We start from the raw sequence: 17,338 nt of genomic DNA on the forward strand, positions 1-17,338 counted from the left end.
CCTCCGGTCACGGTTCACCCAGTCCGGAGTCACGTGACGTAAACAAATTTACGTAGATTTTTTTTTCTTCTTTTTTCCCCACATAACCCAGTCAGTTACGTGTGGGTCTGTATTAATTATGAAATACAATTAATTGTGAAGCAGTATGTGTTGGCATCAGTCTGCCCCCCCTCCCCCTCCCCGCGCCGCCCCCCTTGCCAACCTCTGCAGTCGCTCGTGCCCCCCCACCTCTGCGGACAGCCGAACGGACATACAAGCTGTATGGCGTGGAAAATGAGGGCACCCCAGCGCTCACACCACTAACTTGACATGGAAATGAGTGCAAGTCTGGAATATTGGCGATTTTTTTGGGTTGTTTTTTTTCTCGTGCGCACGGCGCCAGTGCGCCCTCACATGGATTGCGCCCAGGGCGGTCGCCCACATTGCCCAGAGCTAACACCGGCCCTGCTGCTGGGCCAGCGGCCGTGCTCTCTGGCTGCTCCACACTTTGATTGACAGCGCGAGAATGAGGAAGCTCGAAATCTATTGGCTGACGCTGACCGGCGCTTTTTCGGATAACATGGGGGTCTATGAGACGAAGGCGGGACTCAAATACATTTTTATATTGCTTTATGCTAATATTATATTGTAGTATCGAACCAGACTGACACATTTAAGCTCTGTTAAAAAATGATACATACGTTGGAAACGAACGGAAACTCCGTCCGGACACGAGCTTTAATCTCAGAATTCTGACTTCACTTTTGAAACTTCTGATTAAAACCAGATTCCAGTTTTAATGTAATAAAGATTCAGGATAAATATCTTCCAAAGATGTTTTTAATCTAATCATTTCTACTACAACGTTCCAGACTATAACAGAAATGTTCCCAGCTCTTCTTCTCCTTCCAAACTCAGAATGAACAGCAAGAGATGGGAAGGGTTTTCCACACTGGACTTAATCCAGAGTTAATGTCAATTAAAGAAGATTAAAGCAGAAAAGGAAAATGTTTCATTAATGATTTAAAAGACATTCCAGCTTCTTCTCAGTTTTGTTTTTTAATCAACGTTCATTTCCAGATGTGTTCAACAGTTTGATGGATCACTAGAATAAACACATGGAAAATCAAGATCTGACCTGATCTGATCTGATCTGATCTGATCTGATCTGATCTGATCTGACCGGATCAGATCAGATCTTGATTCGCTGACCCATGCAGTGAACAGTGAACAGTTTGGGGTCCTGAGGGTTGAGAGGTCAGCAGACAGACTCCTGAAGCGGACAGACTGGTGGAACCACATTACACTCTGAGGTTTTGGCTGCTCCGACTCATTTCACCCATTTTACATTAAAATACATCATTTACCTTCAGACGTTAGCATACAGAGCTAACATTAGCAGAGACGGACTGTAATCAACAGCTCAGGAACAAATGTTTCAGAAATATTCAGATGTTCTGATTCTACCAGCAGGTTCCAGAAGGGGAGCCGCAAAGATCTGAGACATCTGATCCATCCATCATCCATCATCCATCCATTATCCATCCATCCATCCATCCATCCATCCATCATCCATCATCCATCCATCCATCCATCCATCCATCCATCCATCCATCATCCATCCATCCATCCATTATCCATCCATCCATCCATCCATCCATCCATCATCCATCCATCCATCCATCCATCCATCCATCCATCCATCATCCATCATCCATCCATCCATCCATCCATCCATCCGTCCATCCATCCATTATCCATCCATCCATCCATCCATCCATCCATCCATCCATCCGTCCATCCATCCATTATCCATCCATCCATCCATCCATTATCCATCCATCCATCCATCCATCCATCCATTATCCATCTATCCATCCATCCATCCATCATCCATCCATCATCCATCCATCCAGGAGCATCACTGTGAGGTTGGTGGTTCTTCTGGGTTGAGTCCTCCAGTCCACTGCTTCAGTCCACTGCTGTGATGACTTGTGATGCTTCAGGTCATGGTAACATGTGGACCGTTGTCCTCACAGTTTGTCTCTGTCACTGAAAGCTTTCTGAAGCAGATCAGCTTCAGAGCTGCAGCTGATCACAGCCGTCAGGAGAGCAGAGTACTGGAGCTCCAGCAGGTTTTCTTCTCTCACAGACGGTATCATCCATCTGATCATCTCCCATACATGCTTTGTCACAGCATAGGCTGATAACAGTTGATTTACTAACACTGTGTGGGCAGTCAGCTCCGGTAACGACCCCTTGGCTGCTATTCCCTTAAAGCGATACTTCAACATTTTGGCAAATTGGCCCATTAAACGCAATTCCTTAGTCATTTCGAACAGCATGCTTACTTTTTTGTGAGGGCGAGCTGTTGTTTATCCAGAGGTGAGTCGGGGAAGGTTTTTGGGACGGACACAATGGAAGTGGATGGTATTTTTGTTCACCCTCGTCAAACTCATCAAAAACACAATCCAACAACCCCAAAACACTTTGGTGGACACGTTATAATCCACACATTCACTACGCTGTGGAACACCAACAAATAATATTGTAGTGTTACGACACAGAAGCAAAAACTGGGAACTACTTTTTCTTTTGAAATCACTACGCCCAGACGCCATGTTTAGTAAGTAGTTCCGTCTTAGGCTGTGTTCACACCAAAGCATTTGGCTCGACATAAATGCCGTGGTGGAGCCGGTAGCGACAGTGTGAACACGTTTTTCACGTTGGAGCGACCTACTTGTGGGTCCAGCCGGGGCGCTTCGAGGAGGAGGTCTGAGGTCGACCCCGGCTCGATCTACATGCCGTGACAACACGGTCGCTCCCCGGGTCCAGCCAGCTTTCCTCGTTTGCCTCACTTTTGTCCGTGTGAGGCTTCTGTAACGCACGACACGGACTGTTATTCTGAGCGCGCACGTCGAGCATGGCGGAGAGGAGAGTCTGTCTTCCTTCTGAAAGTCGGCGATTTGTATGGTCTGCAGAAAAATCATGTACAAGAGAACAACCGTTCTTCTGGCTGCGTTCCGTCTACAGAACGGAATCACCGCAGCACCGTCTGCGGTGTCTCCAGTCCACTGGAGGAGGTTGCCAGATATGTCGATCTAACACCATAAACCCGTTTAACTCAACAGAAAGCAGCCCAAACCAACATCTCGGTTGAAAATGCACGTTAAAACTGTATTTGTATAATTAAAAAAACACTTCATAAACACATAATCATTTCATCAACCCGTCAGACGTGTTCAAAAAAGAAGCTTGATTTGGCGGAGACCTGCCCAATCTGGCAACACAGAGCCGCTTCGGTCAGAGAGCTGTTTTGAGCCATTTTGGAGTTGTTTGACTTTCCTGCAGAGACGAGGTACAAAACCGTTCATTCTTCTAAAGCGTATAATGACTACATCCCATTGTTTGTTCTGGATTCTACCAGAAGAAGTAGAAAAATAGAATATTAAGGCAGAAACACGACACAGCTTTTATTTTGAAATCACTTATTTTGGAACAAGTATCGCGTTTCCTTCCGGCCCCCGACTTGCTTCTGTCTGGTTTGACGGCCCTTCGGTTCGACGCCGGTGAGAACACGATTCAGTTATTTATGAGGAGGCTGATTTACAAATTCACACTTCCCAAAAGGGGTCCTGGCTCGACTCAACTCAGTGTGAACACAGCCTTAGCAATCTTCACATAAACAACTCAATCTGGTAATTTTGCATTAATATTTCACAGCGTAGTGAATGTGCAGATTATAACGTGTCCACCAAAGTGTTTTGGGGTTGTTGGATTGTGTATTTGATGAGTTTGACGAGGGGAACAAAAATACCATTCACTTCCATTATGTCCGTCCTGAAAACCTTCCCCGAGTCTCCTCTGAACAACAGCTCGCCCTCACAGAAAAAGTAAGTATGCTGTTCAAATGACTAAGGAATTGCTCTAAATGGGCCAATTTGCCAAAATGTTGAAGTATCCCTTTAAGGGCTTGTTTTCAACTCTGGAGGCCTTGAGGTCCAGACAGATCTGCATAAAATGGGCTAAGCTGCTGAGTGACAGACCAGCGGTCCACTAATGGGGTAATTTCCCCTGACTTTAGGCTCGCCACTTTTCGCCTTTGATCTTCTGTCTGGAGCTTCATCAACTCACAGATACGGTTCAGGATGACTCTGGTTTTCCCGGACTTACTGTGGGGGATTTCTGTGATTTGTGGAACAGCATTCAGGATTAGAGCCTGGTGGGCATGGAGACCGCACTGCAGATTGGCCCTGGTCAGCTCCTCTTGGGGATCCTCACTCATCTCAAAACCTCTAGCAGGCTGGAAACAAACTGAGATCAGATCATCACAAGTCTTTTCTGGAACAGAGCTTTAATATGCACAGTGGGGGATTTCCTGCAGCTGCTTTCATTCCTTTCATCGTTTTATTCATCAATTTATATCACCATCAATCAAGCATTGTGTTGCATTCAGTGCAGAGCGGGGCCTTGTAAACAAAGCTATGCCCCAGGAGTCTGGTTTAATTCTTCTGGTTAAAGATGCTTAAAGGTGTAATACAGGATTTTCTTGAAAAGACGAAGCCAAACGTCTGTTACTCGCTTTTTGAAAAACGCACATGCGCCAGACCATCCTACCTGCTCTCCTGCTTCTCCCAGGAAACACCTATCAATGGCGGAAGTGTGCGAGCGCATCCTCCTCTTCTCCGGGCGTGCACGGCTCTGTTTACAGTTTCTGCGATCGGCCTCGCTCATAAAGCTTATTTTCCGAAACAGTTACAGTTTCATTATGTCAGACTCGCCATCGGTAAGTAGCTACTAGCTGAAACCGAAGCTCACCGGCTACAAAAACACTCTGAATGCGCATGCGCAAAAGGGAGAACCGTATTGGGAGCGAGCACGTACAACGGCTTGACGAAAGCAGCTCGTCAGAATGATTGACAAACAGAACCACCAGTTGTTTTGATGATCCACTCGGAACACAAAGCAAATAGAAAATCCTGTATTACACCTTTAAACAGCAGAGTTCTGCTGTTCTTTTGAAGGTGTCAGTGGCTGTGAGTGGAGCTCCTGCTTCTATTCCATCAGTATCTTTGATAATGGCTGTTGTCCTCAGCTTCACTGAGGTGGAATCAAAGATCTCGGCTCTGGACTCACCAGACACATTTCCTCTGGTCTACTTTAAGGAATCTGAAATATTAAAGAAGTTGTACTTCACTTGTTTCACACGTTTTGTTTTCAAGATGTGCCTTCAGTGAGAATCTACCCTGTGAACAGTCAAGAAAGTAAAGAGAAAACACTGAATGTGAAGGTGTGTTCAAACCAAATGTCAGCGTTATGGCTGTTATACTGTATTCAGACGGCAGGGGGCGCTGTGGACCGGCGCTGCTCCGCTGCTGCACGGAGGGAGAGAAGAAGAAAGAGGTGCTGGGTACTTCCGGTGAGAGGAGAGAGAAACACAACAAGAGAGAGGAGCAGAGAGGAGAAGAGAGGAGAAGAGAGGAAGAAGGAGAAACGGAATAACAGAGAGAAGGAGAGAGGAGGAGAGGAGGAGAGGAGGAGAGGAGGAGAGGAGCTCCTCTGTTCCCTCCGCGCCGCTCAGCATGTCTCAGTCCCCGGACTCCCGCAGCCTGCTGTCGGCCTCCTCCCAGCTCAACCTGATGGAGGTGGACTCGGTGAGTGGTTCTGGGTCCTGTCAGGGTCTTCTCTGGATTCTCTCAAGGTTCTGTCTGGTTCTTGGAGTCTTCCCGGTGTCCTCTCAGGATGCTGTCAGGTTCTTCTCAGGGTTCTGTCAGGTTCCTGTCTGGTTCTTCTTAGACTCCTGTCAGGTTCATGTCTGGGTTCTGTCAGGGTCTTCTCAGGGTTCTGTCAGACTCCTGTCTGGTTCTTCTTAGACTCCTGTCAGGGTCTTCTCAGGGTTCTGTCAGGTTCCTGTCTGGTTCTTCTTAGACTCCTGTCAGGGTCTTCTCAGGGTTCTGCCCGGTTCTTGGGGTCTTCCCGGTGTCCTCGGGGTTCCTCCTGTTCTCTGGGCGGTACATGCCGGTACTCTGCTGTAGGGTTTTTTCACTGTGTGAAGAAAGCTGACCGGAGCTGAAGAACCGTGCCATGTGTCCTGCCTCCTCCTCTGAGGTTCCCCACACATCAGGATGGGTTCTGCAGGGCGGAGCTTCCACTCTGCCGCCTGCTGATTGGTCAGAGCCCGTTCCCACTCTGAACCCTGAAGCTCCTGGACCAGCAGCTGGTTCTGAAGCTGTTCCACTGCAGACCCGTCGCCCAGAACCTGGCCGCTCTCTGACGGACGCTCGCCGTTCTGCTTCTGTTCTCAGATCGACGATAAGGAGTTCGACATTCCCCAGGTGGACACGCCCCCCACGCTGGAGAGCATCCTGAGCGAGGTGCAGTACCCAGAGCCTAGACCCCCTCACATCCCAGCCCCGTTTCACTGAATCCCATCAACACATGGATCCTGACTCCATGAATCGTGACGGAGCTTCAGGAGCTGAAGTGTGGTTCTGCTGCAGGTGGAGGAGGAGGAGGAGCCCTTCCTGCTGGAGGACACCTGCATCGTCAACACCGACAACATGGACGCCCACTCCTGTGACACGTCATCCCTGGCCAGCTCCGACAGCGGAGACCCGGCGCACCTCAAACGGCAAGGACACACACACACACACACACACACACACACACACACACACACACACACACACAGGAACCTTTCCATTTCCGGTTCTGCTCAGTGATTTGGTTCTTTATTGAATCTTTTATTGATTCTTGTTTGGAAAAATCCATGAGAAGACTTTCATCTAACCTGAACAGTAGCAGCGGCTTTACAACAAGACAGACGGTCTAACTTGGTAGACAGTTAGTTTGTCAGTTGGTTCGTTAGTTAGTTAGTTACCTGCAGTGTAACAGCAGAAAATGTGCCGAGGCTGGTGCTGCTGGGCTGAGATTTACTCACATGTTTCTCCATATTCTTCGTATTTCCTTTCTTTGATGGATTGTCCACTTTGCCAGTTGTCCTGTTGTCGTCCTTTCTGGTGAAAAGTAACCAAACTCCATGTGTTGGTGCCACTTGGCCGCCATTTTTCCGTGTGTGTGTGTGTGTGTGTGTGTGTGTGTGTGTGTGTGTGTGTGTGTGTGTTACAGAAAGAGGAGGACGGTGGATTTGAATGCAACAGTTCACGGGTCTGTTCTCCGACACACCCTGTTGAAGGGTATCTCTGCTCAGATCGTCTCTGCTGCGGTAAGACTATTGTTACACACACACACACACACACACACACACACACACACACACACACACACACACACACACACACACACTCTTGATTCAGACTGTGAAGCAGCCCAGTTTCCCGCCCCACCAGGAGTATGAGTCACTTCCTGTTCGGTTCTTGCTCCCAGAGTCACTGTCAGTCTCCATCCGTCCACTAGAGGGGGCTGCAGGGTTCAGAGAGCAGCGATGCGCCTACAGCTTCCCTCCTCCAGGACAACAGCTCACTATTAGCATTAGCATTAGCATTCACCTCTAGCCACACCCTCAGCGATCCCTCATGGCGGTTAGCTTCCCTCTGTCAGAGCTGTCTGCATGTGCGTCTCAGCTGTTTTCACATGTAATGGAAATTTCTCATGTATGCATGCTTTTCCCCGCTTGTAGTGCTCACAGAGGTATTTTTTGTAAACAACCGTAGCTCCCACACTCCGATGTGTGGGGAACCGCGACTGCTTTGTCTAGGTTTTACTTTTTCCTGATAATCTTAGCTTAGCAGCTGCGGGCACTCGTGGGAGTCTTCCTGTATCCAGCCTATGGCTGGGTGCAGTCAAGGCCGCTGGGAGTGAACGCAGCAGATAGTTATTAGAGGCTTGCACGCCCCTGCGAGGGCAGAACTCACTCTGTTACTCTGTTGACTGTGTGACTTCTCCTGCTGTACAGCTTAATAAAAAGACCAAAACGAACTCGCCGGCTGATGCACTTTATTAAATAAAATTGCCATAACACACACCATAGAGCATCTTCCTCCCACTAACCGATGCCCTGACAGTAGAGTGTGTCTCTCCTCAGGACAAAGTGGACGCCGGACTGCCCACAGCCATCGTGAGTTTCATCTGATTGTCTTCTGCCTGTCAGAGATGTTTTCCTCTGAAACAGTCAAACGCATTTCAGTAATACGGCTGGAGAGAGGATTCTCTGAGTGTTAGTGCTGTGGTCTTCATGCTTCTTCCTGTGTGTGTGTGTGTGTGTTCAGACGGTGTCGGGGGTGATCGCGGTTGGAACGTCTCACGGTCTGGCTCTGGTCTTCGGTGAGTCCAGTCCTTTTGTCTTCACACGTTCTCCCACATGTTCCAGGTTGTATTCACATTTAAAAGAATGAGAAGAGCTGGTGTGTGTGTATGTGTGTGTGTTTGTGTTTGTGTCCAGTAACGCCTTATTCAGGGTTTCCCCTAAAGCGTTATCGCGTAGCGGCCCTGCTACGCCTTGTTTTTTGCACACTGCGCTTAAAAAATTTAGACAAATGCCGCTATGCGCTATATTTTTACCGAGCCACTAGCAAGTGTGATCCGCTAACTCCCAGGGAAGCCCCGCCTCAGTGTGTGCGTATCCCGGGTAGATTGGTCGTGTATCTGCGTCGTTTCTGTGTTTTGACAGCCGTTAAAGAGTCTTTTGAGGGTATAAATGTGAGGAGTGTCCGGACGGAGAAGCTACAGACGTGGGTCATCAGGCTAGCCTGACGTTAGCTTAGCTGCTAACGAGGCAGGGCATGCAGCGATGTGGCCCCGCTAAGATGACTCCAGCACTGCTAAACGTCAGAGGTAACATATGAATGACTAAAGAGAATTAAAAGGCGTGAGTTGGTATGAGTGAGTTATTAAAAGGTAATTAAATGTGCTAAAAGGCCGAAGCTAGCAGTTCACCCGCGGTCTATCAGAGCTAGCAGCACGCTGGATACACAGAGAGCCCCGAGCCAGCCGCTATAAAACTTTCTTTATACTTACGTATGACTATGGCTCCAAAACTGTGCATTATATCCCAAGTAAAATACATATTTTCAAAAAGTTAATTTTGTAAAAACACTCTAAATACCATGCCTTATATTACAATTCCATTGCCTCGAGGTGTTTAAGACTCTGTATGCCCTCCAACATGGCGCCTGAAACTGTTACTCAGCATTAGGAACACCCTGTTGTCCGGGGCCGGGGGGAGTGGCGGCGGCGCCCAGATGGCGGCTACGCTTTCATTTTTTCCTGGGGGAAACCCTGCTTCTTGAAGTGTGTTTCCCCAAATCAGCCTTGTTCCTGAAGTTCAGATGGTCTTAAAAACCCTGTAAGAGTTCTACTGAGAACAGACGATTCTGGGTCTCATCTCCAGCCAGGGGGAGGGGCTATGTCCAGGGGCAGGGGCTGTGTCCAGGGGGAGGGGCTATGTCCCGTCATGATGCCATGAAGGGAAAATCTCCTGTTGGAGCTCAGATTCAGTTTCAGTGGATCCAGTGATGGAGGTGAGAGTTTGTTTACTTGTGGAGCCTCATCCAGGATGTGGAGACTCAGAAAGGAAGCTTTGCAGAATATGGGAGCTGTAAAGCTTTAACCTGATGTCTGTTTGCACACGCTAACTGAGCCCGCTGAGCAGAACATAGGGATGTTAAAGGTGCATTAAGGAGTTTGCACGTTTTATGCGAAACGGCAGCCCCTGCAGGCCTTGGGCGTAATGCAGCTTAGTGAAAAACTCGTGCCTGTGGCTCACGTGCACGGAAGAGGGGAGCTCCTTCCTCACTCGTTTAGTAGCGCTCAAGTAAAATGTAAGTTTCTTTTACCTGGTGGAGTCTGTGTGGAGCTGTGGCAGTGCTAGAAGCCAGTCTGTTCTTACTTTCTGGAAGATCCTGCTCAGTTGTTGCTCACTAAGCATCTGGCGGAGTAATGGCGGACATAACGAAACCTAACCAGCCGGAGCGCGCATTATGTCATTCCTTTCAAATTCTCCCCAAAAAAATGCTGGAGCCGGACCGGCACTGTGACTTTCAAGTGACAATTTAGCGCTGTTAGAGGTACTTGTAATGAATATGTCAGGGCACATTGTACTCATCATTAAAAATGTGTAACATATTTATGGTGGAAAATAAGTATTTTTAAGGTTGTAAAACTCCTTAATGCACCTTTAACGTGTGGAGGAATAAAGAGGTGAAAGGATGAAGCCATGAGGTGGAGTTTGACACTTCATCTCAGTTGAAATGTTTGGTTTTTCTCTGTCGAAGTGAAATGACCCTGTTGTGCTTGGCACTATGCCAATAAAGTTGAATTTAAATCTATCCATCCAGACTTGTGAAGAGTTTTGGATTGAATATTTCCTCCTCCATTCTTTCCTGTTCACCCTTACGCTGTTTTTTTGTGTTTGCATAATTCAGTTTGATCGTCTCCACTCCAGTCTGCTTTATTCAGGGATGAGTTGTGTCAGGGCCTGTTCAGGAGTGAGCGCTGTAATAGAGTATCCCGACAGATTATTAGTGGAGTTGACCTCAGATTGAAATTCAGTGACACATTCATCCACTTTAGAGACTTCACAAGATAGAAATGCTGAAATAAGTGTCATTTTATTTTGTTATAAATACATGATAATAGATTCTCATCTTTTCCTGATCAGTAGTAAATGATGCTCTCTGGTCTAGTATTTAACGAGCCCCTGCTTGTCAGAATAAATGACAGAGGAGCAGCTCCAGAGAGAAAAGGCCTTCATGTTGTAGCTTGAGAGGTGACCTCTGAACCCTCCTGATGGGTTCAGAGGTCACCGGGTGAGTGTGTTTGATGGAGAGCCAGGTCAGCTGACCCGTCGACTCTCTAGACTTGTTATCAGGTCTGACTCTGATCGGCAGCTCAGACTCAAGATGTCTCCAATATGTCCTCAGTGGTTGTAAATAGAGATAAGGAGTGATTCTCAAATGACCAGGAGGGCCGGGTTTGGCCCCCCAGGGCCGAGTCCGGGCCGAGTCCGGGGAGGGTGTTTTACCGGGGCTGCAGCTTGACCTGGCCGGGCCTCTGTTAGCCATCTGAAGAACCATCCAGTAGTATGGTATCCATCCAGTGAGCCAGGGGAAGGATGCAGCGCAGCCCCAAGCTAGCCATGTGACACATGGCAGTGTCACTCAGCAGACAGGCCTGGTACCAATAGCCGGAGGGAGGGTGCGCCAACCACAGCTAAAGCTAACACCAACCGTACGGCCAACAGCCACGGTCCACTCCTACAAGCCGGGGTGAACACAACGGTTATAACCCAGCACCAGCTGTGTCCTTAACAGACAGGATTGGTACCAACAAGCTAATGCTAATCGTGTCACTAACATCAATAAGAAGGGGGCGTCGGCACGGCCTTCATCAGCAATGGCTAAAGCTAGCACCAGCCATGTGGCTAACAGCTGCGGTTGGCCTCAATAAGCAGGTGGAAGAGCAAAAACATAGTCTTTACCAGCAGCTAGAGCTAACAAAAACCGTGTTACCAAATGGTCGGGCTCGGTACCAAGAAGGCGGGAGAAGAGCATACGAACGGTGCCTCCATCGACAGTGGCTAAAGCTAACACTATTGGTGTCGCTAACCAGCCAAACTAGGCACCAACAAGTCGACGGAGAATGCACCAACAGCACCTCCACCGGCAGTGGCCAAGCTAACACCCACCCTGTGGTTAGCAGCCACGGAGCCAGGGAAAATAGCACAATGCAGCCTACATGCAGCAGCTGCGCTAACGCTAGCCGTGTTGCTAAACAACCAGGATCATTCTGAGAATCCAAGTGAGGGGTGCGCAAATGGTGCTTCCACCGCAGTGGCTAAGCTATCACTAGCTGTGCTGCTAACAGCCGTGGCTAGCACGTCACCAAGCCTCAGGAAGGGAGCGAGTGGACACAGCCGCCCAACAGAGGGAGGTCCGGCTCGCTATCCGAGAGCTCATTAGCCCAGCTAACGTTTGGCTACCGGAGAGCAACGCTGCCGTACCACAAGCTAACAAGTCAGGAGAGATGAAATACAACCAGTCTAAACCCGTCTAAACCCTTGTGATCCTGTCTGAACCCAGTCTGAACTCCAGAAACATGGCTGAACCAAAGCCTAAACCATTGTGAAGCAGTCTCATCCCATTCCAGACATGTTCATACTGTCCCCAAACTACAGAACTCATGTCTAAAGTCCAGATCGAATCCAGAAAACTAGTCCAAACCCCGTCCTAAACTGTAGAGAGCCACATTGAACCTGGTTCCAACACCCTGAAACCAGTTTAAGAAAACCGGTCTGAAGTCCAGAAAGACAGTCCTACCGATTGTTTCAGGTGCTGAGCATGATTCAAACAGGAAGTGTTGACCCTGTGGTGACCTGGCTTTCTCTTTATGTTGCTGACAAAATGACGCCGGCAGGAAAAGGTACGGCCTCGCTCTTCGGCTCGTCTTCTTGTTGTCGTGTTGCATCCGACTGCCTCCAGAGGTCACACTTCGTTTTGGTTTGGCCGGCTGCTTCAGTGCATGCTTTGTGCTTTTATTTGGATCATGAGTTCCAGTGTTCCTGCTTCCCCGGCGCCTCATTGACCGCCAGACCTCCAGACCGTCTCTGTCTTGGTTGTGCTCAGTGCTTGGTGCAGACCTCGGCAGTTCACGGCGCTCTTCCTCGTCCTCTGCAGATACCAACCAGGCTCTGCGGCTCTGTCTCGGCACCAAGACCACCGGGGCCGAGTTCGGCGCCGTCTCCGCCCTCAGCGTCAACCACGACTGCTCCAGGCTTCTCTGCGGCTTCGCCAAAGGACAGGTCAATCATCTACAGCCCGGCTCGGCTTCTCATAAAACCCAGATCAGATGACTCCTGCAGTAATGTGGCACAAACACTCACACGTCCAGTAGCACAGCAGTCATAAACACACACACACACACACACACACACACACACACACACACACACACACACACACACACACACACACACACACACACACACACACACACACACACACCAGAGAAATGTTGATGAAATAGTACGGTTGCAGTTTAAAGTCATATGCGAGACACTGGAGTGAACTGATTACCAGAAGTCTTGCTGCTGATTGGTGGGGTTGTGATCCAGTCCTCCTGCTGTGGTTCTGTCCAGATCACCATGTGGGATCTGGCCAACGGGAAACTCCTGAGAACCATCACAGACGCTCATCCTCCGGGAACCGCCATCCTGCACGTCAAGGTGTGTGCTGAAGCTGGACTGCTCACCAGACACTCAGGAACCCCCCAGAACCCAGCAGAACCCCCAGAATCCCAGCAAGAACCCAACAGAACCTCCCAGAACCCAGCAGAACCCCATAGAATCCATCAAGAACCGAATAGAACTCCCCAGAGCCCAAGGAGAACCCCCCAGGACTCAATAAAAACCCAACAAGAGCCCCACACAACACAACAAAAAAAAACCCAGAACCCAGCAGGACCACCAAGAATCCCATCAAGAACAACCGAGAACCAAACAAGAACCTCCCAGAACCTAATATAAACCCAACAAGAGCCCCACACAACACAACAAGAACTGCCCAGAACCCAACAAGAACCCCACACAACCCAACAGAACTACCCAGAACACAAAAAGAACCCCAAGAACTCCACACAGTCCCACAGAACCCAGCAGAATGAAAAATGAACCCCACACAACCAAATAAGAACCCAACGAAAACCCCACTCAACCCAACCAGAACCCAGAAGAACACAAAAAAGCCCAACAGGAACACAACTGAACCCCCAAAACCCCACACGACACCCAGAATTGAATCAGAACCCAGAAAGACCCAACAAGAACCTCACACAACCCAACAACAACCCAGCACAACTGACACTCTGTGTGTGTGTGTGTGTGTGTGTGTGTGTGTGTGTGTGTGTGTGTGTGTGTGTGTGTGTGTGTGTGTGTGTGTGTGTGTGTGTGTGTGTGTGTGTGTGTGTGTGTGTGTGTGTGTGTTTGTGTAGTTCACAGACGACCCCACCCTTGCGGTGTGTAATGACAGTGGAGGTTCTGTGTTCGAGCTGGCCTTCAGGTAAACGATTGACTTTTTTCTGTCAGTATTTAAAGACCTGCCAGGGCGTTGTGGACGGTCAGTTCGGTTCTGCAGTGGAACAGTAACTGTTTACTTCACTGTGAAGTCGACATGTTCTCCTCATACACTGGAAAAGACTGGCTGAGGGGCAGTGAATCATGTTTTCATCGTGCTTTCATTCTCTTTGTGTGTGTGCGTGTGTGTGTGCGTGCGTGTGCGTGGCAGGAGGGTGATGGGGATGCGCTCCTGCGACTCGCGGTGTCTCTTCAGCGGCTCTAAAGGCGAGGTGTGCTGCGTGGAGCCGCTCAGAGCTCCTCCAGACTTCAGGGATCATCCCATCACCCACTACTGCCTGCTGGCCATGGCCTCGCTCACCAAGGTGGACACACACTCCGTCTCCGCGTCTCCTCTGTCTCCGCGTCCTCGGCTCGTCCACTCAGACTCCGCCCTGTCTCTCCTCTGCTCAGATTCTGGTGATTGGACTCAAACCGTCGCTGAAAGTCTGGATGACGTTTCCCTACAGCAAGGTGTGGACACCCACCCGGCTGCTGGCCTCAGAACCCGCCTCCAGGGTTCCCCGCTGACGCTCTGACCTTCTCCCTGCAGTCCGATCCGTCCAGCGTCCCTCAGCTGGCCTGGCAGTTTGTCCCGGTCCAGAAGACCATCAACCCCGTCCTGGCTTTCTGCAAAGGAGACACGGTCCACTTCCTCCTGGTAGCTCCCGAGTCCTCCTCGGTTTCCCGAATGTTCCGGCGTGTCTGTGTTCTTGAGGAGAACCGTTCTCTCTGGTCCAGGTGAAGAAGGAGGAGTCGGGGACCATTCACGTCATCAAGCAGAGGCAGCTGCACCTCAGCTGCGACATCATCAGCTTGAGCGTAAGTTTCTGGACGAGGTATCGCACCGTTGGGCCGGGAGTGGCCGAGTAGAACCCAGAGAACATCAGCAGTAGCTGAGTAGAACCCGGAGAACACCCGGTGGTGATGGGGGACCGTCAGAACTCAGCAGCTGAGGCGTCTTCTGGCTTCAACGTCTCACATTGTGTGTGTGTGCGTGTGCGTGTGTGTAGTGGATCAACAGCCGGACCCTGGTCCTGGTGGACAGCCACGAGAAGCTGCAGGTGGTGGACCGTCCCAGTCAGGAGGTCCTGGAGACTCTGGACCTGGAGCAGGTCCAGCTGGTCTACAACAGCCGCCACTTCAAGTCCCTGGCCACCGGGGGCAACGTGTCCCAGGCCCTGGTGAGGGCCGCCGCCGCCGCCATACGCCACATGTCCAGATTCAGAGAAAAGCCTTTCCAGGCTCACAGAAGTGTGTGTGTGTGTGTGTGTGTGTGTGTGTGGCAGGCCTTGGTGGGAGAGAAGGCCTGCTACCAGTCCGTCTCCAGCTACGCCGGCCAGATCGTGTATTTGGGCACCAAGGTCTGTGATGGTGTGAAAGAGCCGTGACTCTCCAGAGCAGGCCTCCTGTTGGGTCTGGTTGTGCCGTCACGTTGTGTGACTTTGTGTGTTGTTGTGCCGTCACGTTGTGTGACTTTGTGTGTTGTTGTGCCGTCACGTTGTGTGACTTTGTGTGTTGTTGTGCCGTCACGTTGTGTGACTTTGTGTGTTGTTGTGCCGTCACGTTGTGTGACTTTGTGTGACGTTGTGTTGCTTTGTGTTCCAGTCGGCTCACATCATGGCTCTGAGGAACTGGAGAGAGGTACGTCTGAACTCTGCTCCTCGCCGCTAAACTTTAATCACTGATCCAACATCGTAAACCCACAATGCATCAGTGCTATAAAGCCGCCTGATGGTTTATGACAGGGATGTTCAACCTGTGGCTCTGGAGCCACCTTTGGTCCTCCTGTGGCGACTCCATGAAGCGTTAAAGTTAAACATTTCATCAACTTCAGCTGGTTCCTGAACGACTCTTAGCTGTTGGCTAAAGGGACTTTAGAATGAAACGGGACAAATAGTTGCAGGAATACTCCGAAGATTTTGGACCCACACCCTTTCCCTGTCATTGACAACGTGAGACAAGCTCATATACAGGGGTGCACATAATATTTTTTGTTCTAGTTCTCAGGGGAGAATCTTGGGTTGTTGCTTGGTCCTCACATTTTTAAATACATTTTTTTCCCACGCCACAGGAAGAACAAAATAGAGGGATGCATGGACGATGTTACATAGCTGCTTTAATTTCAACTGAAAATGAATAGAAGCAGCAGCAGAATGTCTGAAACCTTCTAACTTTCACAAAATATAATGGTGTTTAAAGCTCTGAAAAATAGAGGTGCGTGTGCAGTGTCTGCTTCCAGTCAGCGGTTTTCAAAGTGTGAAGCGTCTCCCATGGGGGGCGCCAGAGGGCTTCAGGGGAGGTGCGGCAAGCTTTATGTCCCTGTGCAGCTTGCCGTACCTGCTGCGCGGGAGTGCAGACTGTGAAGTATTCTGCGCGTCATTTTACTCACAACAGCAGAACATTACACCTGAAGAGAAAGCTCGGAGTGAGCACCGCCCCCCGCCATCCGACACACAGATGCACACCTTGCTATCCCCAAATCTTGGTGTGCAAATGAGCGTTACAGTGTTTGATGAGGTATGCATTTTTTAATTTGGTAGCGCATGCGCACCAGCGCACCGCTTATGTGCACCCCTGCATAGATACCTTTTTTGTGTCTCTGCGTCCAGTGGCTGGTTCCCAGCTGTTAGCATCGTAGTTAGCTTAGCTCATTTGCTGGAAGTCAATAGGAATCAGAGCCGGACTGACAAAAGTGGACAAAATCCTCCTTCCAGTGGTCCAGGGGACGGCGTATTAGCACATGAAGTAAATCTGAATGGTTATAAAACATTTTAAAAGATGTGTTTTCTTTTCAATCCGTTAAAATAACATTTTGATACACAGACCTGCACAAGCATAGTGCTCTGCAGAAGGATATACCGGAGCACAGCGGTAGCAGCCACAGACTCAGCCGCTGTGCGCCGGTATATCCTTCTGCGGAGCACTGTCTTCGGAGTGTTCCTTTAAAGCCAAAAGAAAAAAAAGTGTGTGTGTGTGTGTGTGTGTGTGTGTGTGTGTGTCTCTCCAGCGTATCGACTGCCTGCTGAAGCAGGAGCACTTCGTGGAGGCTCTGTCTCTGGCCTGGTCCTTCCATGAAGGGACGGCTAAAGCCGTGGTGGGTGAGTTCCTGCGGTGCTGCTGCACCACCAGTCGAACATCTGGGACATCTGGGACATCTGGGAACATCTGGGAACATCTGGGGACATCTGGGGACATCTGGGGACATCTGGGGACATCTGGGACATCTGGGACATCTGGGACCGTCTCCCACTGTCTCGGTGCTTCTTGTGTTGCAGGCCTGTTTGGGGACCC

At 49.6% G+C, this 17,338-nt stretch overlaps 1 protein-coding gene across 2 annotated transcripts in view; it reads left to right on the forward strand.

Annotated features, from left to right (window-relative positions):
• Positions 1-5,393: 5,393 nt before the first annotated feature.
• vps8 (VPS8 subunit of CORVET complex) overlaps positions 5,394-17,338 on the forward strand; it is a 19,871-nt gene continuing 7,926 nt past the window's right edge. The window contains exons 1-19 of one of the 2 annotated variants that reach the window (XM_030107080.1): positions 5,394-5,633; positions 6,285-6,353; positions 6,480-6,610; positions 7,108-7,204; positions 8,024-8,056; positions 8,208-8,262; positions 12,352-12,357; positions 12,612-12,736; positions 13,073-13,159; positions 13,924-13,991; positions 14,217-14,370; positions 14,459-14,518; positions 14,598-14,705; positions 14,786-14,866; positions 15,058-15,228; positions 15,334-15,408; positions 15,653-15,688; positions 17,055-17,145; positions 17,323-17,338. The exon at positions 17,323-17,338 is cut by the window's right edge and continues 31 nt beyond it. In XM_030107080.1, coding sequence (XP_029962940.1) covers positions 5,562-5,633; positions 6,285-6,353; positions 6,480-6,610; positions 7,108-7,204; positions 8,024-8,056; positions 8,208-8,262; positions 12,352-12,357; positions 12,612-12,736; positions 13,073-13,159; positions 13,924-13,991; positions 14,217-14,370; positions 14,459-14,518; positions 14,598-14,705; positions 14,786-14,866; positions 15,058-15,228; positions 15,334-15,408; positions 15,653-15,688; positions 17,055-17,145; positions 17,323-17,338 — 1,535 coding nt within the window. In that variant the 5' untranslated portion in view covers positions 5,394-5,561. The remainder of the gene's footprint in view (positions 5,634-6,284; positions 6,354-6,479; positions 6,611-7,107; positions 7,205-8,023; positions 8,057-8,207; positions 8,263-12,351; positions 12,358-12,611; positions 12,737-13,072; positions 13,160-13,923; positions 13,992-14,216; positions 14,371-14,458; positions 14,519-14,597; positions 14,706-14,785; positions 14,867-15,057; positions 15,229-15,333; positions 15,409-15,652; positions 15,689-17,054; positions 17,146-17,322) is intronic. The other variant, XM_030107081.1, reaches the window with a different exon arrangement.

The sequence above is a fragment of the Salarias fasciatus genome, chromosome 13 (assembly GCF_902148845.1).
Source record: "Salarias fasciatus chromosome 13, fSalaFa1.1, whole genome shotgun sequence".
In the NCBI taxonomy this organism is placed as follows: Eukaryota; Metazoa; Chordata; class Actinopteri; order Blenniiformes; family Blenniidae; genus Salarias; species Salarias fasciatus.